Below are 26,788 nucleotides of genomic sequence, written 5' to 3'. Positions count from 1 at the left end.
GAAGCCGGCCACAGCACGTGACCCGGGAGTTCCGCCTGCACGTGGTTATAACGCAGGAGGACGCATGGAGAGGTTAAATATTAAGGTAAATTATTAGACATTTGTTTTCATGCACTGTGAACCTTTTCATTCCACCAGAAAAATAATATAATCTAGCTATTAATCTATTTATCTAAAAATAAAATGTGTCTCTAAAAACCTTTTTTTTAAATTGTGCAATTAAGGAAATCATTATCTAAATGCAGTGTACGTCTGTGAAATCAGTTTGTTTGTTTCTGTTTCATTCTTACATTACCTTTGATCTTACTTTTGTTTTCTATTTTTCAAAGTTTCTCAATTCCAGTAAAAACCTCAAAGGACAACTGCTGTCTTCAACCTGTATGTGTGTGTTTAACTGTGCAGCATGTGCATTTATATCAAAATATAGTTTTATTCAGGCACTTCATACAAATAATGAATCAATGAAATTACTTGGTTCACAAATCCTGAATGGTGATAAAACATTACATTTTATTATGATGAGAATATTTATATTACTTCTCACATACCTGTTTACATGGCAGTTTATGAATTTTGCAAATACTGTCTACCACACATTTTATTTCATATTTATTCAGGCCTATGTTATATTGCATACTTTTATGTTATTTTGGCACTAATTAGACTAATATGTCTTAGATTCACATTTTTTACGTGTTTTTTCTTTTTATAATAATGTGCATTGTTGGAGGAACCTTGAGGTCTAAGATTTGCTTTGCCAACGACTGCTTATATGCAGTTGTGCACATGACAATACATAATTTAGATGACTTAAACCTGTTTTAATTGATAAGATTTGACCAAATGTGGATGCAGCACAATTTACCCATTTACTGAAATGAAGTGCAGCAAAATATTGTGATTTAATTTTGCGATCGCAGTAAGGAAGTTCATTTTTCACGCTCTTAATCTGGAGGTCAGAGGTCTCAATCAGCTTCAGAGCAGCAGTCCTGCAGGTGGCATGAGATTTTCAGGGATTTGCTCCTGGACAGTTTAGTATAGGGCAGTTTAATTTGAATCCTCAGCCAAAGAAGGGTCAGTGTGCCACCAGCTGTCTTACTAATACAAGTAAGGAGGAACAAACAAAGCGTACCGTTCACTCTGCAGGGAAGTACAAGGTTTCAGTTCCCCATAAAACACCTGCTGAGTCAAACTATGACTGGATGTTTACAGGGATTTTCTAGATTGGGGACCTTGCACATAAAAGCTTTCTGCCTGAAATTCGAAAAATGTAAACTATATAGCACAAAAACTTGTGCTTCAGCTGCAGCACCCGTAACGTTAGGTCTTTTTAACTGTTTTTGTTTAAGCTCTGGCTTGCTAAATCCCTGAAATGTGTCCGTTAGCAGTATGTTCCGGTAGTGATCTTGTATGGAAGGAGCTCTGGACCTCTACAACTTTTACATTTGTTCACTTGAATTAATTCTGCTCTGTTTCACCCCAAGAATTTCTCATGTTTGCTTTGTTCTTCCCTCCGACTAGCGAGGGCCTCACCTCTGTCAGCCTCTACGCTGTACATCCAAAAATCTTCTGGCATTATATTCTCAAAAGTGTTAGAATATAAACTAAGATATATGCCAACTGATTCTTTATTAAAGAAAATATGATGAAAAAGAAACATATCTAAATCAAATCCAGGGAAACCGTAACAACAGGTCTTTATAGTGTTATTATGAGTGCATCATATAAAACAAAAAGCAAAGTTTCATAAGACACTTATTGTATTACACAAATGTGGAATATTGTCATCATTCATATTTGATAAGAGCAAATGCAAAGTCTAAGATACAGTAACTGGAAGCACATCAATCATATTAGGCTCAAAAGCCCACATTAAACTTGTAGCATATCTGCGTATATGTGAGTACAATCAATACTTTTCTCCACTAGATTCACTCTGTTTCTAACTGTGTTTCAGCTGCTCCGGGCTCCTCTGCTGTGTCTGCAGGCTGCTCGGACGCTTCTGATTGGTCAGCAGTCAAAGGCCGGTCAGCAATTGCTTCTTTTGCATCTTGTGTTTGTTCTGAATCTGAAGCTTTGGGTTCAACTGCAGCCTTCTCTCGATCTTTGTCTTCAACCTTTCCCACTGGAAGAGTCTTACTTACAGATTCTGCAAGAGCACAGTCATTAGTAAACGTCGCATCTCAGTCATGACAAAATGAAAACCCATAATGTCGTTGTTTCAGACGTCACATATTTCATTTCAGCCCTCTCACCCTTTCTCTTCTGCTTTTTGGTTCCAGTGACTGTGGTTTTCATCTTTTCCTTCGGGGTGTTTGGTCCAAACACCACATTTCCCTCCGCATCAGTTGAGTATGAAGTCACCCCCAAGTCAGGTGTTCCCTCTCCGATCTCCAGCTGAGAGGAAGAGGACTGGAGTTAGACGTCAGCGTGTATAAAAAGCCTCGCTCTAACCAGAATTAACCATCACACCTGCATAAGACTGAAGTCCTAAACTCTAAAGACTCTGAACAATGGTTACTTTAAGAAACCATGGCAGCAAAGTGACACGTAATATAACTGATTCGATTTTACTACAACTTTGAGTAAAAAGTATTGAACAAATTAATTAAATCTAAACAAAAAAAATATGTAAATGACAATAAAAGCAACAGTTAAAATGTGTTGGATTTAGTAACAGAGTTATATAGACCTGAAATATTTACTGAATCCAAATCAATTTCACAAGGAAAACTGATTTATGTTTACTAAGAATACCATCAAAATGAATTTATATTTACTGAATATTTCATTTTAATTATTATTGTCTTATTTCAATCACGTTCTTTAACCACTTTAAAACCAGGACATCCTATGCAGTGCATAATATAAACATAAAATAATTTATGAATAATAATAATAATTTAAACCCACTTTCTAACAAGAACTGTTGTCAAATTTGTTTTCTCTTCTGTTTAAAATGGTGTACAACCAGAGAGCCCTTAGCACTTGACAGACATACAGTAGTTCTGGTCTGTTCAAGTCAGAGTTTGACATTTTTAGATTTACGTTTTCTTTCTGAGAGTTAGATGTTGAGATCGATACCTCTCTCATGTCTGTTCAATAGGCTCCAGTGAGGAGACGGCAGGATAAGTTTAGCTTAGCTGAGACTGTAAACAGAAGCATCTAGCCTGGCTCTGCCCAAAGCTCACTAATTAACACGTTATATATTGTCCGTTAATCCGTACAAAAGCTTAGTTTTACAGGGGGTTGTGTGCTGGACTATTTATTGGATTTCCACGGTGACTTCCAGCAGTAGTACTCATGTTTAAAGGGACAGTTCACCCCAAAATCCTCTTACCTGTGGTGCTATTCATCAATCTAGATTGTTTTGGTGTGAGTTGCCTCGCTTTTAGAAATATAGGCTGTAGAGATCTCCAATATGATACAATACGACACTCAGCTTGTGTTGCTTAAAGCGCCAAAAAATATATTTTCCGTAGGAACTATGGTTGACAAAAATAGTAGGCAGACCTCTCTATAGCCGATATCTCCAAACGAGACAACTCACACCAAAACAATACAGCAATCATCTTAAATCGTCTATCTTTGCAGAGCAGCATCATTAAAGTGCACAGTGGTTACAGTACAGAGAGGGGTTCTCTGGTGGATGATCGTCAGGCGGTCCAAGTCTACAGGAATGGTGACTGGGAGTGAAAATGGAACGAGTCAACTGGAACGAGAAAGTGAACAGTGAACAGTGAACAGTGAAGGGTGGAGGCTTCAAACCAAAGTGAGACGACTCAAAGAGGAAGAGGAGGAGGAGGAAGTGGGGAAGTACATGCTTGTTTTTATTAGTCTCATCAAGAACCAGGGGGAAAAGGAAGTGATGCAATAACCACTGTTAAGGAACAGTGATCAAACAGTCTTCATCACAGTGGCTTCGTTATCGTCACAATAAAGGAGGCATTATCATGATTAATGGTGGACTGTGAAGGGGATCTCATATCAATGGTGAAACACATTGTAACAACAGTGACAGTGGGCAAAACATACAGTATGCACTACAGGAAGGCAGACAATGGACGTGACGCCATGATCACAACATTTAAATTTAAAATCTGATGAAATGACACGATGCATGTTTTAGCCCATTTGCGATACATTTTGTTTACTTTTGCTGTTTTACTTAAAGCATATCCACAGAGCTGCTTTTCTGCCATAATCCAAAAGTCTAATGGAAGAATCCCATTGATGTTTTGTTGAGGTAACCAGTGTGATGCTAATTTCCCGGGTTGGCCTCCAAAAATAAATCTTCCCTGCAGCACTTAATTGTTAGCGGGTCTGTCCTGCTCTTTGTTTTGCACTTAACCCTCAAAGCCTTTTCTCTGGTAACATTCAAAGTTTTGTTGTCAGTAAAGTATGCAATGATTTGCAGCAAATGGGATAAAACATGTAAAAACATTTGGCTTTTTAGCAGACATTGCACATTAACTTCCATGATTTTCTTCTCTATGATTTAGCGTTCCTATCGTCCCATCAACACAACACGTCTTAAACTACATCTTTGGCTTTCTTTTCTCAAGTAATGTTTCATTTTTCTTCTAAAGCAAACACAGTGAAGTGAGCGCAAACATGTGCCGCTCTGCATGCCACAACTTTACACAAACGAAATCTAGAATTGCACCAGTAACAGTTTTGAGTGGACATGATGTTAGATTTGTTCTTATTGGACCAAATGCTGATAATAATTTAAAGTCACAACTCTTCACCACACTCTGCATTTCTCTCATTCAGATTCAGCACCTCTAGAGATAATTTCATATTCTACACAAAACATCTAAAACATCCTCAAGCCTGTTTCTTTTCTTTAACTGTTTCCAGTGGTTTTTCTTCCATTTATACATATTTACGACAAGATTTGGACCATTTTTATTTTTTCTTGCCGCCCGCCTCTTCAGGGATGAAGACACTTACAGTGAAGTCCGCGCTCTCTGTGCCGTACTTGTTCTTCACCAGGATGCTGTACTTCCCGGAGTCCGACGTGTTCACGCCGGTGATGGTGAAGCTGGCAAACTTGCCCGAGGCGATCTTGAGGATGCAGTGGTCGTCGGACGTGATCTCCCTGTCGTTCTTCAGCCAGGTGACCTCTGGCAAAGGGTCTCCCGAGATGTTGCAGGTGAGATTGAGGGCCTGGTGAGAAGATAACATGCAACACGCATACATGAAACCATACAACGATTATGTTCAAGCACGTAGAGTCGGTCTCTCATTGCGCTGTCTAAGGCGCTGGCCACATCATATCAGCTGAAACAGTTTACCTTGCCCTCCTGTATAGTGACCACATCAGGCAGGCCTCCTGCTACTCGAGCACGACCTGAAAGGAACAAAGTTAACTTCAATAATTACATCAAAAAGTTGTACTACGATGCTAATTTAAAGTAAACAACCAGGTTGGACGTTAAGTATACGGGAATATTACCACTAAAATCAGTGGAATCAAAAAAATATTTTACAAGACTTTAGAGAAAAGCAGCATTTGAAACTACATTATAGATAATTCTAAACAAAATAAGGACAGGTCTTTCTTCTTTAAGATTCAACAGCTCCACACATCCAGACCCCCACAAAGCCACTTTAAACAAAATACACTTACTTCTCTCTGAAATAGCATTATGTCTGATGAGGTAAAGAAAAGAAAGAAAGAGGGAACAACACACTAGATGAAAGGTGCTGAGAATCAGAAGTCATCTTCATGCAAACGTCTTCATATAGTTCCTCAGATCACAGATTTAAAATCAAAGATTTAAATTTACACAATGTGTTTTTATGCTGGGGTTGCAGCTACATGAAGCTATTGTAATATGATAGTTATCGAAGGAATAAGTAACTTACTGCAGTCGCTTGAATTCTGCAAATGCGTCGTCAAATGCTGCAAAACAAAAAACGGTTGTATATGAATATGAATGCTAGTGTAGGAAAAAACAAGAAATCTGAATTATAAAAAGAAGTACAAGAAGTCTATTAGAGGTCATAAAATGTCTAAAAGCCACACATTTAAAACAAAGCAGCATTAAACCATAGTACAGGTACTATACAGCCATTGTGGCTAAGATACGCTGGTGGTCTCACCTTGACCAGACAGCTCAACGGTCCTCCTCAATCCACCTTTTCCATCGTTGAACTCAATGGCATATTTGCCCGTGTCCTTCTCTGTGGGCTCTGTGATCTGCAGCCACAGCTGCTCTCCCACCACGCCACTCTTTATACGGTCAGAGAAGGCGATGGCCGAATCCCTGTCAGTCAGAGAGACGATACAGACGTGGAAACACAGAAACATGAGGAAGACTATACCGACGGACAAAGCACTGAAATATTTCGCTATTGTAAAAAGGGCACAAAATTACAGGAAATACTAGAACCATGTCCAATGTACTCTCAGGTGTAATTAAACAATGCACAGATCTTTGCCTCAGCTACAGTGTCTGTAACGGATTGATTTTAATAAGAAATGTACACATGCTTGCAGACACAGAACGTACTTATAGTGCCACGTCACTTGGAGTAAATCGTTATAGTAGTTGACGAAGGTGTAGAGTCGGATGCCCTCATCTGTGCTTGTGATCTTCAGCGGAGTGGAGGAATTGGCTGCAATTCAAATATGATTTTTGGAATCAAAATGCAAATTTAAAATGAATCATGCACCAAAATGTTTAATGTGTGGACAAAATGTTCATCTTCTTACCGATAAAATTGAAAACTTCATTCATCAAGTCTTTGAAACCTTGAAGGGGACAGATTGGATCATCCTCAGTGATATATTTGCTCCGGTCATGATTGGTTATCTCAGTGTGTGGCTTTAAAAAGGTTACCTTGATCTGTCAAATTCAATTTGGAAGTGTCTTTTCCTCTGTCATCCTGCAGAACGACCTCATACACACCAGAGTCCTTCTTGGAAATCTGACAGAGAGCAGGAATCGTCAAATTCAGTTGTAAAACAACAACGAACAAGGAATATAATTTGTATTCATGTGAAAAGGCAAGCTTTTTTCTTCTGCGAGGGGCGCTGCAGAAAACACGTATATGACGCAAAAGCAAAAAAGTCAAAGGACAAACAAACAAACAAATAATTAAATAAAGCATTCTCTGGCATATATATATATATATATATATATATATATATATATATATATATATATATAAATGCATAAATTCACACTTCTCCCCTTTCTCATATTCTTACCTGAGCAATTTCCAGTTTCAGGACTCCCTCGGTGAAGCCCAGATGCTCGTCTGCTTTGATCTGGTGTCCGTCTTTGTACCACAGCGCAGACGTCTCCTTCTTCATGTTCCCAACCTGAAATGCATCGCAACAGATGGATGTGATGAAATCAACACTCACGGTTTGTCTTTAAAAGAGCGCAGCAGGAAAAAAACAGTCAAAGTTCTGTCTCACCTTGCACTTCATTATAACGCAGCACTCTTGTGTCAACTCATAGCCCAAATACTCGATAAAGTGAGGACCTGCAACAGACATGGCACTTATGAAAACGGAAATGATATCATGTAATGCAAAAGTAGATCAACAGCGATTCAACATTTTCCAGTGGGAGTATTTTTAAGCTTTTCTCTTTATATCTTTGTAACAGATATTTAGGCTCTGGGATACCGTTATGTGATTTTGGTTTTCTGACATGTTGTAGACAACACAACTAATTGCATTGAGTAGTTTTGAGTATGCAGCCATCCATACCTTGCTTTCTGACCCATTCTTTCATCTGGAACTCTGATTCCTTCTGCAGCTCCTTGAACACTGCAAATAAAAAGAGTAAGTTAACATTTTATGGCCTAAAACAACACTTCATCTAACCGTGATATCTAACCATGTGAAACTTGTTTGCCGTTGCTGTTAAATTATGTGATAACATGAATGTAGTTTATGATCAGTGTTGCCAGATTAGACTGACAAAAAGTTGCCCAATCAGAGCCTAGAACCGGCTCAATCGTTAGTCCCATTTTTAGGGAAGCATTTTTTTTATATTCATCGATGTGATTTGGATTATCTTCAGGATTTTACTGTTTGACTGAACATACCGTCTCCTATCAGCACCAAGCTGGACTGGTTGGTAGCTTTCCCATCACGCAACTGGAAGGTGAAGGTGCCCTCATCTGCCGGAGTCAGAGAGTCCATGATCATCTCAATCACGCCGGTGTTTTTGTCAAAGTTCATTTTGTATTTCTACAAAAACACAAACAACACCTTTAAAACTTTTCTCCCCTACATAAAACTCAAAACACATAATTCTGAGATATATCATGAATTGAAGTTGGTTACTTACGTCCCCCTGAGAGAGAGCATTGTCATTAAAGATGTAATCGACATTGCCGTTAGCCGTAATCTTGTCCGCCTGCAGCCAAAAGCGAACTTTCCCCTTCTCCAGTAGCTCCACGGCCAACTCTGACTTCAGCGGAATAACTAGAGTGAAGAAAGAGTGAGAGCCAACTTAAAGAAGAACAGTCCAGTTCATAAAACAGCTGTGATTACGTGCTGATACACTCACTGGGGAATTTGTGGTCATGGCTGACCTCCAGCAGCCTCTTCAACTCTGACAAAGATATGAGGAAATTATTCATGAATACAAAAAGAAAAAAAGCAGAAAACTGAAGTCATTTTTATTTCATTTACTTCTTAAAACGTGTGCTTTTGTAACCCACCTTCTTCAGAGAGAGTGTAGCTGGATGAAGCACCATCAGTGTGGGTGACAAGGCACGAGTATATACCAATGTCCTCCTCCCCAGGAGTGTTGAAAACAGCTTTGGATCTGAAGGGAAAAGACGTATGAGGTAAGACCGCTGAGTGTTGGTGTGTCGATCAAAGAGTCTCAACTTAAAAAGTCCTCTCACTTGTTTCCCTTGGTCTCCAAATTCAGGCGGGATGGATCTGTGATTTCCTCGTAATTCTTGGACCACACAAATTTGGAGTCGGGCGTCATGTCGCAGCACTCAAAGTTCATGGAGATGATACCGTCATCATCAACATCCACCTTTATCTCCTTGGTGCCTGAAATTCAGAGATGGTATATTTTAGCAATGAGCTCGTCACCACCAGGTTTATCCCAATCAAACGTTTTTCCTCTACCTGGTTTGGTGAGAGCCACAACCGGCTCTGTCACGGCGGAGGTTTGTCCAACGCCGGCTTGATTCTGAGCGCGCACTCGGAACACAAACGTCTCTCCTTCCTTCAGATCCTTAATCTGCCAAATGAAAGAAATTGTGATTATCACACCAGCTGCTGTCACACTCGTAATTTAAAAAGAAGTGCTGATGGCGACCTTGATGAACATCTTCTCTGCAGCCTTGTTGTTGACTCCTCTCCACGCCTGCTCCGGTGCTTCCGCTTCCTTGATGTCAATGTAGAAACCGTTGACCGGATCGCGGCCCTGGTACACAGGTGGTTTCCACAACAACACCAGAGAGTCACTTCGCACCTCTCTTACCTGCAGGTCATGAGGAGGTCCTGTGGTAAAAAACAAACACACACACAGGCTTAAAAGCTGCAGAATAGTAAGTCTGATTATGTTTTACTAATATTAAAGGGATCCATAAACAATCATGGACACAGAAAATGGAAACATGCTGCTCTCTTGTTCCCTGAGCAGCCAATCACAGCGTGAGCAGGAGGAAAGGTTATATTTCAAGGAGGAGAGGACATTCAGATAACAAAAAAATCTGTGAGTGTGAGGCTTTTTTGTTCTGTTGATGTTCTACAAAGAGGGTTCTGTTCATGAAAACATCCTCCCAGTGCGTCGAATAACCAACCCGGCACGGCGATGGTCCACTCCTTGCACAGGAACGTGTCACTGGGCAGCGAAGGGATGCCGACACCTGCCATGTTGGCTGCACGCACCTGGAACTGGTACTTCTTGTTCTCCTTCAGGTCAGACACCTGGAGACAAAGGGACATGAAGATAAAACCTTATTTATGGAACATCTACATCAACTGAACCCTGTATTTGGGTCGTTGAACTTAATGACTCACCCTGTAAGCCCTATCGCTGATAGCCCTGATGTTGGCCTCGTGCCACTTCCCCTGCACGCCATCAATGACCTCACGGTAGTCCACGAAATAGCCGGTGATGTCAGCACCGCCGATGAAGCTCGGCTGTTTCCAGGCCAGCACCATGGAGTCGCACACGCACTCCAGGACAGTGATGCCATAGGGTGGAGCAGGGGAGGCTGAGATGACAGAAAACACATATTAACACCATAATGCCTCAGGGTGATGTAATGGGAAACTGAAGCACTACAATGAGGTGATACTCCTAATTCTCCGGCCAGCTGCTCTAATTCATTTATAATCCTTGATCTTTGAAAGTGTATTGTAGCTTTGTTGATGCTGACAAGCTTCAGTGTCCCATTACGGAAAGCATTTCACATTACAGCAGGTATTGGCTGCATTACAAGTTACTCTCCTCCAATACCAAAGCATCACTGAAGTCACCACTGTATTTTGTAAAAGTTTAAAGACAATAGTAGGCGAATACCTGCTGTAACAGAATATCGTCAAACCTACAACACAATAGCACCTTTAACCTTTTATATCAGGCTTTTGCATTATGATTTGCTTAAAGGAACACTTTGACCTTTTTGGAAATACACTTTTTCGCTTTCTTAGAATTAGGTGAAAAGATCAATACCACTGTCATGCCGATGCGCTAAATATGAAGCAACAGCTAGAAGATGGTTAGCTTAGCTTTGCATGAAGACTGGAAACGGGGGGGGGGGGGATTTAGCCTGACTTTGTCCAAAAAAGTATTCCACTAAAGCACACTAATACGTAGTAACTTGTTTGTTTAATCCTTACAAAACATGAAGTGTAAAAGCCAGATAGGCCAGGAAGTCAATGTGCAGACAGAGCCGGGCTAACTGTTTTCCCCTGTTTTGAGTCTTTATGCTAAGCTAAGCTAATCTTGCTTCATTTTTCACGGAAAAACTATTGAGTGATATCAATCTTCTCATCTAACTCTCTGCAAGAAAGCAAATAAGCATCGTTTTCCCAAAATGTCAAACTCTTCTTTTATACTGAATTGGAAAGTAGTTATATATTACATCAAATTGGTGGTAAGAAATGACACAACAAAGGACAAAGTGATTTCTGGGACTTGGATGAAGAAGTAACTGTGAGCAAAAAGGTCTCTCCAAAAGCAGGATCGTGTAACATTGTGATAGTAAATTTGTCGTACACAAATAGTCACTTGAACTTGATACTCTCCCCTTTTTAGGGGTGAGAAGTTGATCAAAGTGTCCGAGAGGAGAAGGGGTACACAGTGCCCTACCAAAAAGGTCTCAGGTCACAAGTGTCCTGCTCTTGTGTTGGTTGGATGACCCACTTTTGAAGTGCAGGGTGTGATTAGCTGGCTCCTGCCATGACATACTTGTGTGTGTGTGTGTGTGTTAAAGGGTTCTGGGTACTGAATGTGATGGCAGGTCCTGAGGTGCATGGTGACTGATGTTGAGCCACCCAGTGGGGGGGAGGTGGTGGTGGTCGTGGTGGGGGGGGGCGTTGTGTGAAAGTGGTGGCCAGGAAAACTATTGACAAGCGTGTTGAGTTACAGTTCGGTGGTGTTTTACAGTGACTTACCTTAAAGAGAAGAATACCAGCAGAGAACTTCACCAACTGTTTATTGATCAGTTTATGTCAAAAGCATGTGAATGTAAAAGTAGAACCTTGCAGAAATCTTTATTCTATTACTTTGTACGGTCAGGGTGGAATATTTTCATGGATGCTAATTTATTTTGTGTTTGTTTTAGATGAAGGATAACCATCGCGCCACCTGGCTTGATCTCAACTAAGGTGCTAACTGATAGAAGAGATATCCACACATTTTGATCTGAGAAGAAAATGTACTCTGCATAGATCTAAATGTGCGTGTTTGTTGAAGATGAAAGATTTCCATCTGTGACCGGGGCTCACCTGTAGACCCTCTCCTGGGCCTCGCTGTCTCCCGATTAGCAGAAGCATCTACAGAGAACTTACGTGCCTGTTGGGCATCAGGCTCACTGTCTGTGGCTACAGCCTGATCCTGAACCTCCACGGTGACCGGGTTTAAGTGTGCAGCCGGGACTATGTCAGTTAGTGAGTCAGAAACTGAGTCTGACACAGACTCTGAGACCAGGTCTTTTGCCAGGTCAGGGGCCCAGGACACACTGCCTCTCTTGCCACCCTTGCGTTTACTCTCCGCCGGTTCGGGCAGTGCGAGGGCAGAGTCGGCATCTCCGGCCCCCTGCCTGGCTTCAGTGTCAGCCTGAGCTTTATTGCGCTTTTGCATAGTGTCGGGGGGGGACTGGACAGTTTCATGCGTGCCCATCCAGCGTGGCCTGTGCTCGGTTAGTTGGCCCGCGTTACCCCCCGGCCCCATCTCCGGCAACACACCATGAGGGATGCCGCCCCCTACAGGAGTTATCAGAGAAAAGCAAAAGAGGCTTTTAAAAAAAAAAAAAAGAAGGCAAAATATCCAGAGAAGCAAACAGAAGACGAGCAGAAACAGAAACAGTACATCAAATTGCAGTAAAATATCTTCATCTGACAGGGAGTGAAAAATGAAGACAAGATGACCAACATCCGTGTGAGGAGGTGAGTAGGCTTTATTTTGGATTATGAGAGCGTGCAGGCATGTACAGTAGAACAGGCAATGACTGTGAGAGTGCAGGCGCTGCACCAATCCTCTATGAAAAAACACTGTACTAACAATGCCAATGGAGTTCATCACCTCTTAGATATCCACTCAAAAGATGAAATAACTGTGTTGTGATTGAATAATCTAATTCATATGAAGTAATTGTTTTTAGCTCTTTCTTTACTATTTCTCCTCAACATGAAACAAAATGTAGCTGCAAGTTATTGAAATATACTGTAAATTAAGTGTATTAGTAGTCGGAGCATAACAGCCCGTTACATTTATTGTAATTCAACAAAGTGGAAATGATTGTGTTTCTTGAAAACATTACCAATACTTCTGTCTGCAGAGAAAGACATTTGCATTTTTACTAATTGTGTACTAAGTGAGTGAGTTTCATGAGGGAAAACAAAGAACAGAACAAAGCTGGTAGTGAGTAAGAGACATCCAAAGGCTGAAAGTTATGCTGGTAATAATGCAGAGAGACTTTAGGGAACACATGCAGGAGATCAGAAAGAGCAGGATTGGTCTGTTTTGCACAGTTTGTGCTCCAATTAAATATAATATATTGACTTTCACTGGGATTGTATCTCAATGTGGAGCATTATTATTTTCTTTAAATGTTCCTAATGTAGAATTAGTCTTTAGAGATCATGTTTTATATGTGTGAAGGGTTTAATTCTGATAAAAAGGCGAAAAAAGTTATGTGATGTTGGCAGACATTCTGCCATATTGTGATTATAATATCATTACTGTAATAATACAGTGATTTCAGCCCTATAGTGTATGTAAAGTGTTGCCAGGTCTGACTGAAACCAGATAGCCCAATCAGATCTACAGTAGGAATGTCTCAGATTTCCTAAATCATTTATAGTCTACTCATTCAAATTCAGTTAACTATGGAACAGAACAATTCCACTGCCGGGTTAGCTGCTAGGAGAGAGGTGAAGACAGAGCAACTCAGTGCAGTTTGAGGGTACCGGTGGGGTGGGAGAGGTGTGTGTGTCGCTACCTTTAGCACCAAGAGGGGATGCCGACACGACTTTTGCCCAGGAAAGGTGAAATGGGGGGGTGGTGGTGGTGGTGGTGGTGGTGGTGTGTGACAATGGGCTGGTTTGTAACAGCCAATGCATTGGATCGCACTGATCCACATAAAATGAAGACTACAAGTCCTGACCAGGCTGTGCAAGGAGGAGGAGGAGGAGGGAGGGTGGATGTGGCTGGACATGGGTGGTGGGTAGGTGGGGCACATACCGGTGCAGAATAACGTGACAGGGTGACACAGGGTGCAACCATGGTGGAGAACGTGTGGGGGTGTAGATGCTGATGGTATACAAAGCTGAAGACATGTCTCAAAAGATGACATCATGTTAAAAATGATATTCCTGCGGTTACCAGACAACCCTCTTAACCCAGTGAGCCACGGTCGCCCCCGTCTATAGTCTAACTAACAGCAAAATGAATTCAGAAATACAAGCTACAGCACCAACAGCATATTTAAAAACATTATTAAATGGATTGCTTTTGCGGTGGGTTCCGTCCTCTAAGCCTGAATATCTGAATATACAAACAACAGGATGATTTATATTTCTCAGTGTCCTCTGACTCCTGCATTAGCTTCTTGTACTGAGATGTGAACCGTCAGTGTTACTCACCAATAGCAGCCTTCACCTCCACAGGCTCAGACTCCGGGGAGAACTGGCTGAGCCCTGCTGCGTTCACTGCCCTCACCCTGAATATGTATTTCTCTCCCGTCGTCAGACCATGGCAGATGAACCTGCAAATGTGAACAAGGCAACGCGTTTACATAGAACAAATGGACTACATGAAGCTTGTTTAAGATAGAAAGAGGAGTCATTTTACCTGGTACCATTCACAGGTTTGTTGTTGCATGGCTCCCATTCGTTGCTACCCACAATGCTCCCCTCAATGTAGTATCCCACCAACTCCTTGGCCTCCTTGGACGCTTCCCAAGCCACAACAACTGATGTGTCTGTGTTTCTGATAGGGACAACTTTGCTTGGGGCAGATGGGATGTCTGTGGACCAGAATGTTAGACATGTTTTGGGACATTCATAAACTGTGAATGTGACGTTCTGCTGTTATGATGCATGTATGCGTGTTTTCTGACCAAGCTTGTCGCCGACAGTGGTGGCCTCAGTTGGGTCGGATGGCTCGCCGACACCGGCAGCGTTGCAGCAGCGGACGCGGAAGCTGTAGGTTTTCCCCTCGGCGAGATCAAACAGCGCAAAGCGAGGAGACTTGACCGGGATCTCTGTGTTCACCCTCTGCCAGCTGTCTGTGCCCGAGACACACTGACAAACAAGGATACAAGGTGTTAGTGCGGATTTTTCCTTTAACAGGTAACACCTGAGAAAACACTGTTAAATGAGTTACCTTTTCCACGTAGTACATGACACCCTCAAGGCCTTTCTCTCCAGGTGGATTCCAGCTCAGCACCACATAGTTCTTGGTTGCTTCTGTCACCTGCAGCTCAAGAGGTCTGCCAGGAACAATGCCCTCTGAGGATCAAAAGATAATGAATTAGGCCCCTGAACACATCACCCCGTGCAGCAGGAAAATTTGTGTCGTAGACATAACTGGTATAAATGACGGTATCAAGAATGTCATTCTCTACCTGCAGGCTCCTCCTCTGTGACAATGATTTGGCCGGTCCACGGAGCAGAGGTACCTGACAGCCAGTAGATGATTATGAAAGGTTATGAATCAGGATTTAACATGTCTGTATTTTGCTCCAAAGTTCACTATTTTTTATTTGGTCCATTTTCAAACACGGTGTTTCTTGGCAGAATTTTATCTAAAATAATAGTAATGAAAACAACACTTCTAAAAGACATTCCTGACCAATTAAAAAAATCTGTAAAAATCTCTGATCCCTGACTCTTATTGTACTTTGTTATTTTTCCGAGTGTATAAAGCTCTTTAAATATGGAGGCTGTGTCTGACCAGACACACAGTAAAGGCTGCAGTACCTCTCATGCGGGCGCGGTCAGCTGGGTCCATGGCACCCACCGGCTCAGAGACTCGTGACGGGCGGCTCATGCCACTCGCGTTGACGGCACGCACACGGAACATATAGGAGCGGCCCTCCACCAGGCCGGTGACGGGGAAACGGGCAAATTTAACTGGAGTGTCATTGCACTGGATCCAGTGGGTGGTTCCAACCTCACATCTGTACACATATTACAGGTTATATATTACACATTATAGGTTTTTATTTAAATGTTTAATCGTGGGAGAACATGTGGATTTAGGGCAGTCAGTGACATTTTGCCTTAGTTCTTATTTTTGGAATATCTTTGTTCATTAATCTCTGTTATTTTCACTTTTTTAAAGAGCATTCTATCAACTCTGTATTGTCTTTTTTATTTGTATTTGGTACTGTTTTCTGTGGTATCCATCCAATTTGTTTTGCAGTTTCTAAAGGAAACCATATAGCTGCTTCATGTGTGTCTTACTGTGTTAATACCTACTACAGTGTTCAGAGAGTCACGACAAAGAAAAGCAAAATGTCACAAACCATTGCTATAAAACTGTGATTCTCCCTTTCCCTTCACTCTTTGAGGAGTTTTATCCACATGACCACTGCCGTGTATTCACTGACCTGTCCACAAAGTAGCCCAAGATGGAGTCGCCACCATCCACAGCTGGCTGCTTCCAGGTGACAATGATGTAATCCTTGTTGGCATCCAGGCAGCGCACATCCAGAGGGGCACCCGGAGCTCTCTCAACCTCGGCTTCAGCATCTAACACAAACAGTATCAACACCATCAGGATTGTCGTTATGCATCCTCTCTCTGTCTTACACACTCTTGTTTTTTTTATCTACACCAGGAGATTATGTATTTATGTGTATGTGTGCGTGAGTGCGTGCATCTCTGTGTCTGTCCACAGCTTATCTCCCATACTACTGGAATCAGTCTAATATATTTTGTGCTCACTTATGACGGTATGCTCAAGGAGTTGTGCTGATTCACAATTTTTGAAAACATATTTTTATATCCTCATTGGCTGCTGAGTCCTCACTACTCACTACTTACAGGATCAACAACCGCTTCAGTTTGGACTCTTGTTTCCTGATCTGTACTGTACTGAGTGCCTTTGAGCCAAAGATTTGTCTCTAGTTAACTGATTCTACTGTAGCTGGTGGTTTGAAGGTGTGCTGTGCCTCTTGCTGAACTATGTGGCTGCAGGGTTTGATGTCAGGAATGTTTCTGGTCCTCAAGTCAAACACAAGCCGGGAGCAATCAGCAGGAGGACAGAATTAGCTACGGCCCTCCCCGGAGTGAAAGGGGATAAGAGAGGTGACTCTTAAAGAAACATGAGGGGTAAAGCCAGGCCACCTAAGAGTTGCATCATTAATTAAGAGCACGTATTAACTGGGTACATGTGTACATAATGCAGCTTGTATTATAAACCACAAACCATCAACAAAATGATACTTCAAAAAATTGACTTTTCAAAATAAGAGGCATCACTCCATAAATCAGAAAGTACTTTCAACAGCCATAAAAAAAAGATTTTCGCCATGTTTTGAGGAATAAAATGTTATATAAATCTACAATGATATATAAACAGATATGAAATTGAAAAGGTTGTTTTATGAAGGTGCTACTGAAGTGGAGAAAAAACTAATTTTGAGAAAACAAAGATTTTGAAGATATTACAGATTAATAGGTTAAACATTTCTAACTAAAGGATACCAGCATGAAACTTCTCCAGTTGATTACTTTCATTAAGACAATTATTTTTATAATACAAGTGAAATTCTATCTTTAAATATGCAAATGAGGCATTGTCTAATGCTAATAACCTTTGTAGAATTAGGAGAAAACTACAGATGCAAATAGACAAAATAGTAAAATAAACACCTAAATGTGTATTTTTGGATGTTTTCTTTCCACTAGTCTGAAAGAAGGCATGTTAGGGAAGCAAAATTTCCTATAATCTAAAAAGTGACGCGTGATTGGTCTCTTATAACAACATAAGAGATCTGTAAAGAAGTGATAAAACAAGAGGAGATATAGTTATAAGAGAGTGTGTTCACTCAAAGAGAGCTGTAAGGAAACTGAGCAGCCTATTGTTTCTCCTTGAAGCAGATATTATCTATCAGTGCTCACAGGCAGACTCATTCCATAGCAGAGCTCTCTGAGAATAGACCGACTGCAGCCAGGCTCATATAATGCTTTGTTTTGGAGACTGGCCTCTTCTTAAGTGGGCCTCTTCTGTCGCAGACGGAAAAAGACTGAATCTGTTCAGATTGCACCCTAACCCTTAAAAAAAACAACTCTATCTCTGATTGTCTCTAAATGTAGCACTTGAATTAGCTACTTTGGATAAAACTACCAGCTAAATAAATGTAATATAATGTCATGTAATGTCATGTAATGGCGACCCTGAGCTGTAACCAAAGTCAACAACAGGATCTATTTTCTGGAAGCTGAAGCTGTAAAGGTCAGATTGTCTCTGAAGGCAGCAAAGATAAGCTTCACTGACCACTTTTTCCACTGTATCCAAACAGATGCCAGGGAGTGTATCCTATTTAAAACCAGTCACTCACATTCAGACACTTTGACCATTAGCTCTGGTGTTATCATCAGGTGCCAGGGGACGGGCTGTTGTGACTTTGACCTTGATGACTTACTCGACAAAAACAAAGCTGGAAGAATCCCGTTGCATTTATCTTGTGTTTTCAAGGATAGCAAGAAGGATGTATGTGTCGAGACATCTAAGATACGTAACATTTTATAGAACTAAAGGCTATAAGACATTTTCTAAATGTGCTTCAACAGGCTTTACTGATGTTTGAACGATGGTCAGCATGACCACGAATGACTCAGAGTCAGAGCTTTGAGTCCTCTGAAGGAGTCTCAGGCTTGAAGGCAACATTGGAGCAAGATCTTGATTTGTTATTTAGGCAAGTAGCAGCTGATTTAGGACACACTCATAGTGTTCTTAATTATGTAAAGCACCAAATTGCACTCAGTCAGAATATAATCCATCATCTAGTGAGCAGCTAACACTTTAATGACAAGTGAGGGAAGGTGTTCCCACCTCTGACAAAGACGTAGGCTGAGTAGGTTTCATATCCAGACTTGGTGGTGACGCGCAGGGTGTAGAGTCCCTCGTCCTCTTTGTTGAGGTGCGTGAAAGTCAGCGTGGCTCGGTCTCCACTCCAGCACATGTGGTTCCATTTAGAGGGAGACAGCAGAACATCTGGGAGAAAAAGATGGAGGACGTCTGAGTAACATGCAACACAAATACCGTCCTTCATAAAACAATAAGCAGAGACACAGAAAATAATGAATTTCATACTTTTTAATGCATGTGATGTATTCAAATCAGATACATAATCAATTTAAAATCTAGTAATAGAAAGTAGCTAAGTACATTTACTTAAGTACTGCAATTATGTACAATTTTTAAGGGCACTTAAGTATATTTGATTGCAGGCATTAGGTTTGGAGTGGCTTAATCCACAATAATCCACATCTTCTTACCATCTCGGTACCACTGGATCTGTGGCTGGTAGCGGTCCAGGGCTGGGTAAATGATGACCGTACATCCCAGACTCATGGTCTCACCCTCTCTTCCAAATGACACACCAAATGTATCAACAATGTGAGTCTTGAAGTTGATGCCATACTCGGACACTGGGCCATCTACAGACAGAGCACGAGATAGCAGAGTCAGAGCTTGGACTGGCATTATTGTGCAAACACTTTGCACGCGCATGGCGAGTGGAAAGGGAGGAACAAAACATTGCACTCTGAAAGAGACAGAACATCAGAGACAAATCAGATCAATAATCATATCCACAGAAACACCGAAAAACTCGATCAAAACTTTTCAGCCAGACAGAAGAAGGTGGAGAAGAGAACATTCATCAAATGTATAGAAAAAATGACAGCAACAAATACAGACCAAAAGAGTGACTTTGGAAGTAAAGTGCTCAAAATAGTTTATCATGCAATAAACAGTGAAGCACAACAGACACGTGAAAATCCTTCTTTTTTTTTTTTTTTTTAAACAAGTAAATATTCAGTGATTTCAGTTGCTGAATTAGTTGAAAATACAATTAGGATCTTTATCGTGAAAATTCATACATTTGAAACAATTACAATATATGAAGGATTAAATAACGTCCTCTAAAAGGAGAATACTGTGAACTCTAAATACCAACACAGACAAGAGTGGTCATGCACCGACATGCAGTGGAAACATCAAGTTCACCGAAACGTTTTCAAACCAGAATCCAGTGACCCCGTTACCTTCAGTACTGGCACCTGCATTGTCGCCGCAGCATCAAGGAAACAGAAAGGTTGTTAGTGCAGTAGCACCCACCCGTCTTCACAGCCCCCCAACCCACCACATCCCTGCAGGTCAGTCCTGTATGAGCAGTTAGCCGAAACCCACCGTTAGCAATGTTCATAATATAGGATTTGTTGCCACAATATTGCTGTTCAGTGCTACTGCTCTGATTACCTTTGCTTCCAGCAGCAGAGGGAGAATGTTTTCTGACAACAGTCTCTAATTAACAACATGATCACACAGAAAGACGTGAAATGACCACAACCTCATAACAGTGCATTTACGTGACGGTGGCCATCGAAACAATTTAATGTTTAGGCAACAAAACTACTTGGTTAGGTTTCAGAAGGATTATGGTTGTGGTAAAAACAAATTACATTTGTAATGTAACTTCTTAAGTCGCCTAGGTTGGGGTCATTTCACGAATTTCTGTGGGATAAGGCTGCAAGCAGCTGTACGGTACATGCACAGCACCAAACAGCAGACAGACAAAGTTAGCAACTAGTGATGAGAATCAAATATCTTGCAGCTGAAGAGAGAGGTTTTTCTAAAGAGATGGTGGAGACCAAAACAGAGCTTTAAGGAGACTGACTTTGTGACTTGTATTCATCAGATGGCTTGAAACATAACAAAAAAATGAATGCTAATGCTGCTCAGCATCTGCTGGATGTGTAAATTAGCATCTGCTTGCTAACACGTTAGCCAAAACATCTTAAAAAGACGTACACATGTCAAGGCTGTGTCTTTCAGCTTGTTCCTCTGCCCCCTGGTGACCATAAATGAATGAAAGCAACTTTAATTCTGCAATACAACATATAATAAAAGACAAAAACAAATACAAATACAAGGTCAAATCAAACTTACGTCTGGGTGATGGCAAGGACTCATCAATTTCACCTTTGAACCCTATGGAGAATAGATGTCAACACATAGTGGGTCTCTAATTATTGACACTTGTAACTTAAAGTACATTTGGTTCTTACTTTTTAGACCTCTTACAGTTAATGACCAGGTATTAGCAAAAAAAAAACGTTATATTTGGAAACTTTACACACTGATAGTATTGATCTATGGTGAGCTATAATTACTGTTTTTCGTGATTTTGAGATCAAGACAAAACAGGTTTGGGAGCTTGTTCGGGGTGTGATGGTTTGGTGAAAGCAACGTACTCTTGACAACGACGGAGGCAAAGGCAGACAGCTCTCCCTTGGAGTTCATGGCAGAGACGCGATACTGCGCCGTGTCATCAAAATCACATCTGAAAGAGGAGAGCATCAGGTGATCAATATCCATGACGCGCACATTCTCTCCCTTAAGGACTCATGTGTACAGTGCCCTTCCCCCACCTCAACCTCAACCCTCCCAACCATGTAAATAATACCAAGTATGCGGGCTTCTGTCTGTAAAGCGTTCCATAACTCCTGGCCAGGAATACTCTGGTAATAAATAGACACCACTGGTGATGTCATGTGCACCAGGTGGCGTGGGTCTCTGTACATACAGTATCTGTATACAGCCAACATATTCCACTAAAATGTAATAAATATAATCTCTTATGTTCCTCATGGTGAGTTTTGGCTGCTTGTTGAACTGGTCAGATGGTCTTCGCTTTGTTTAGACTTGGTCTTTGTTATCTGTGGCTGCCTGGGAAATAGTGTGGCTCTTCTCTGGCTCACAGTCCAACCGTGTCAGTGTGTTTGGGCAAGTTAGTCAGGGACAAAGGCATCAACATTACCATAAAGACAGAAGCTTTGGTTCTTCCCGGTGGGTACAATCATGACAGAAAGAAGAAGCTATTAAGCTAAAGTAAGATGCAGTATGAGTATATAAAAAAATATTATACTGGTTATATTTACACAGTTCCAATTAATTACTCAGTTCACTTCTACTGTGTGTTTGTATTTTGGAGAATTGTTCACTTGAAGACACAATGCAATTTAAAAATACACTTCTTCAAGTTCTGTGTCTCAAGTGAATGTGACAAAAACAAAAGAACATAAAACATTTTGAGTATTTTTATATGAAACGTTGGTGCAGTGTGTTGGATTTAGTGGCATCTTGGGGTGCGGTGAACACAGTGAAAGATTGCAGACAGCAGTAAACCCAAATCTAAACTTCACATTTTCGCTCCAGAAACACAAAGGGAGGCACTAGGCTACTTCTACCGCATGCTTTTCTACAGTCTATGGTCAGCTATTAAGGTAAATGATATTAAATAATCAGTGAACGGGCCCAGAGAAGAGCTAATAGCTAGCTGATAACAAGTCAAACTAACATAAGAAAAATAAATTGACATAAGATAAATTATATGCAAATTCCAGGACTGTGGAAAGGAGGAGCTTCACCTACCTGTTAATCTCCAGCGAGTGCATGTTGTATCTGCTCTCAAGTTTAAACTTTCCAGCATGGGAAAGAGCGTCAATTGCCACATTGTTTTTGTACCTTTCAGTGGAAGGCAGAAAACATGACAGAAAACAGACCAGAAGAAACAGAAAGAACTTGAAAACGATGAAACTGAATCAAGAGGAAAAATGATAAAAGCCACGGAAACTAGATAGAGCTCAAAAGAATAAGCAGGATGTTGAGGGGACAGAAAGGACAGATTTGAGGTGATGTTATAGGTGATGTATCTCTGTGACCTACCAGACGACCCGTGGGTCAGGCCAGCCGCTGACAGTGCAATGCAGCCGCACAGACTGCTTCTCCCACACGGTGTGGGAGCGCGGTTTAATCACAAACTCCGGGATATGCATCAGGCTGTCTTCGTTCATACGCTTGAAGTGTTCCCCGTGTTCATAGATCTACAAACAGAACAGTACTGAAGCCTTAAAACACTGAAGACAATTGTACTTTTACCAGCCATACCCTATGGAAAACAAATTTAATATTTAAATGTTCAAAAATCCACATGATTTCACCAGGAATTCAAAATGCATGATTGAAGCGAAAACAAAGCAATACAATTCAGCAACAATCAAACATCTTTATTTGTTTCAAACATGCAAGATGTTTACTCTTTTAAACTCGACATGTCATTAGTGTGAGTGTGTGCTGTTCATTATGTCCTAGAAATAGTTCATCCAGTAACTCAACACATAATATGACAACACCAGTAGGACACTGCTTCTCTGTGTCTCAAGAAACAGGATCTCCTGAGGAATTTGTCACCCATTACTACTGGGCCAGTAGTAATGCTGTCTGACAGAGTGGAGGCAGATGAATACAGTAAGGGTGTCACTGTGGCTTTTATGATGCTCAATGAATGGCTGGGTACTGCTTCGCATAATCATCCAGGGACATTAATAACTTCCTTGTGTACGGAGTAGTAGTAACGACCACTAAACCACAGGCACTAGGTGTTCCTGAGCAGTACTGCAATTACTTATTCTCAGTAGTTTGACTATGCAGATAAAATAATTGTGTTATGTAGCACAATATTACGTTTAATTTTTTTTTTCCACTGCGATAAAAAAAAGATCATTTGTGATGTTATGAAAGAGGACGGTCTACTGGGATGATGTCAGAAGTAACAAAAGCCAATCTGTGATTCAACAACTAGACATTCTATGATGGCATTAAACAGAATAGTCTACTATGATGTCACACATAACACAAGCCATCCCATGATGTCATGAAACATGATGGTATACTGTCACGTGTGACAAAAAACATACTGGTATGAAGCAGAATGGTCTACGACTGTGATGTCACACAACACGAAACGTTCAGTAATGTCATGAAACACAATCGTCTACTGTGATGACACAAGTAACACAAAAACTTCCTGAAAGAGAATGCTCTACACAGTGATGTCAGCAGTAAGAGACGCCATGACTGGGATTGTCTGCTGTGATGTCACAAGTAACAAAAGCCAGTCTGTGACATTTTGATTCAAAATGATCTATAATGATGGCATTGGTATGAAAAGCCAATCAGTGATGTCATGAAGGAGAAGGGTTTGCGAATACACATCTGAACCAAAAAAACTAGATTCTAAACTGGACACTGATATGACAATCATGTCACAGATGTTCTGTGATGTGAAGATGATAATCAGTTAGTAATCCATGTTGTTGTGGGTCGATGGCTGCCTTTATGACCCCCAAAAGAGTTACATGGATTCCCCCACTGACCCTTTTGTTCAGAGAGATGCGTTCAGCCGACCCGCGCATTGCCTCCCTCCTGGAGGTCTGCTCTGACCTCTCCATCTCCAGGCCACTGGTGAACAAATCCCTGCGGGCCATGTATGCAGCAGTGTCCCTCACCCTTCCCTCCTCTGTATCCGAAAATCCTGCAGCAAACTCTTGACTAGGAGTTTGTAGAGCAGAGCCAGGGATAAGATGTGGGGAGCAAGGCATACCATTAAAGCTGGAATAACTTTTAAGATGTTGCACAACATTTGTTCAGTTTCAGTTTGAAATGGTGGGAAGAGTTCATTACCTGCCCCTGAAGATAGGCACTACATAGCCGAAGATTTGGTTCTCTCTATCCACAGCCAAGTAAGTTGGCTTGACTCTGTTGAGTATAGGGCTCAGTCTGCTCGCCTCCAGCCCAGAATATGAAGTCACTTTAAGTCTGGGACATATAGAAATACCATCAGCCTGGCACCCAGCCAGACAGAGCAACTAAAAACATAACATCAGCATGTGGGGACAAAGCCAAGATCAGGGTGGATGTGTTGTAGATGGAGATTCAATGGGTAGTGTAGTAGTGAAGGTGGTTTAGTTTGGATTATTTTACCTCCACAATAATTACATTTTCACAATCAACAAAGGGCAATCCGAGCACCACGGATACAATAATTCAATCATTAACAGACCCAAAGTCTTATCAATCATCTCACTCGATGTGCTTTCTTGAGATAAGTTGAGGGAAGGGATGACAATACATATTTGTCATACAGTTTGTCCGTAGCAACACTATCTGCAGCACAGAGTTGGGGGTAGGAGCTCAGGGTGTGAGATAACAAGAACCCAATAAGGTGATGGGGGCAAGAAAGGTGACAGGGCAACTGCCCTAGTTTTTCCTGTATCTATCTGGCTCACTGTCCCTTAAGCTGACCACTTACACTCTCTTGACTTTCCAGGGTCAGAGCTGCATCAACACCAATTAAAATGGATTCAAACATGACATAAACGAGAGCTTCAGTATTTATTATTGCAACCACACTGACTGTTAAATCCTCATCACAACATAATCCTCCTCTCCTCAGCACAGATTTGGTGACTGGTGGGCTGCCCAGCTACAAGAGTGTAAAGGCAAAGATCAAATGGTGTTAGTAAAACCTAAGCCCTCTGACCTGTTCACACTCTCCAGGACACTGTATTTAAAGACCTGCCAGGCACTGTAATATATATGATCTCTATAAACTGGGTGTTTTTTATTTATTCCTAAAATAAGAAAGAAAAGCAGTGACAAAGAATCCCCATCATCTCAGAGTTAAATGAGCTATAAAACCAAACTACTTGACACTGCTATTACTATTTTAGCATTTCTTTCCAAACTTTGACATTTAGTGACATACACTAACAAAAACCTCATTTGACCCATGACCAATGCATTCGACAGGGGACGCACAAATCCTGTTAACAAAAAGGACCGCTAACGAACAACTCTCCTATATTGGGAATAGAGGGAAGCAAATAAGTTTCCAAAACATAATAATACATTTAAATGCTACCGGGTTTTACAGATTGCCAAACTGTCACTTGTTACTTTCCCTCCAACATGGAACGCACAGGTCAAGATTCTATTTCAGTCTATGCCATATACCATAACTCAGCCATTACATAACAGCTGACATAACAAAGGGTTTAAAACTAGACAAAAATAACTTGTTTCCAAATAAGAATTTGAGTTATCTAGGAATAGGTGTTACAGGAAAGAGTTTGTCAGCATGCAGAAAAAAGCGAACACAGCATCTCATGCAAAGAGCTTCATGCGGGATTCAAAGCAGGTTTTAACCAGTATAACGAGCAAAGACCCTCAGGTGTGTGTGTGAGGGTTGATCAAAGAGAAGCGGAGGAACGAATGATGGTTACTTTGGTGTCAATATGGCAGCAGGGCAAAGAAAGATGATCCCAATGCTGTGACAGGGAAGTGATACAACAAGGTTGTTGGAAGTGAACTTGATCAGTTGGGTTGGGTGATGGTGTTAAGGGGGAGCTTCCCACTGACAAAGAAGTGGATTGATTGATGAAGGTATGACACTCTTCCTCCTCCTTACCCCCCGCTCCTGCTGGTGGTGGCGGAGGTGCTGCTGCCAGCAGTATATCTGCTGCTGGTCTGGTACTGGCTGAGTTTAGACTCCGTCTCCTTGCTACGGTAGCTGCGGTCATAGTGGCGATGGTGCTTCTGGTAGAACGGTATAGATCCAGACATGGTGCAGGCCGCTCCTGGTACGAGCCTGGAGTTTCTGAGTTTCTTGCTGCCTATCTGTTGTCTGTGTGACTGGTTAGTGGCAGGTGGACTGACTGTTAAAATATATTGTAGGTATTTTAAAAGTTATAGACTTATTGTTCAAATCAGTTTATGGCTTAACAAGCTGTCTGTGATTTATTACATTTTAACGTGTTGTTTGTAGTTGAACATGGAGAGTTAATCCAGCTCTCAGGATGGAAACAAAATCAACTTTACTAAAACTAAAGAATTTTAAGTAGAAGTTATGCAATCCCCATGATGCCAATATAAGTATATTTAAATATTCTAGCCAAAATATGCAAATTATGTTGTTGATCGAACACAGAAAACAACAGGGTAAAGACTTTCAACCGTCATAAAATTGCAAATTCAAACTTGCA

General features: G+C 41.2%; 1 protein-coding gene across 1 annotated transcript; it reads right to left on the bottom strand.

Annotated features, from left to right (window-relative positions):
- Window positions 1–4,911: 4,911 nt before the first annotated feature.
- On the bottom strand, window positions 4,912–26,369 carry myom1b (myomesin 1b). Its single transcript, XM_076080419.1, has 36 exons — window positions 26,215–26,369; window positions 24,429–24,563; window positions 24,122–24,296; window positions 22,632–22,789; window positions 22,338–22,430; window positions 21,158–21,246; window positions 20,853–20,894; window positions 19,178–19,339; window positions 18,732–18,893; window positions 16,282–16,423; window positions 15,650–15,849; window positions 15,295–15,348; window positions 15,054–15,178; window positions 14,788–14,971; window positions 14,520–14,694; window positions 14,312–14,433; window positions 10,019–10,215; window positions 9,799–9,925; window positions 9,312–9,496; window positions 9,119–9,233; window positions 8,884–9,040; window positions 8,695–8,801; window positions 8,541–8,585; window positions 8,319–8,455; window positions 8,074–8,218; window positions 7,733–7,792; window positions 7,436–7,503; window positions 7,223–7,336; window positions 6,852–6,939; window positions 6,725–6,763; window positions 6,522–6,627; window positions 6,112–6,275; window positions 5,875–5,911; window positions 5,636–5,658; window positions 5,301–5,356; window positions 4,912–5,172 (listed from the first exon to the last, which is right to left on the bottom strand). Exons 1-36 carry the CDS (start codon window positions 26,367–26,369, stop codon window positions 4,912–4,914), a joined length of 4,404 nt encoding a protein of 1,467 aa, XP_075936534.1.
- Window positions 26,370–26,788: the final 419 nt, after the last annotated feature.

The sequence above is a fragment of the Anarhichas minor genome, unplaced genomic scaffold (genome assembly GCF_050575085.1).
Source record: "Anarhichas minor isolate MPS153535 unplaced genomic scaffold, ASM5057508v1 ptg000074l, whole genome shotgun sequence".
In the NCBI taxonomy this organism is placed as follows: Eukaryota; Metazoa; Chordata; class Actinopteri; order Perciformes; family Anarhichadidae; genus Anarhichas; species Anarhichas minor.
Note: the sequence above shows the minus strand (reverse complement) of the source record. Positions and strands in the feature narration are given on the sequence as shown.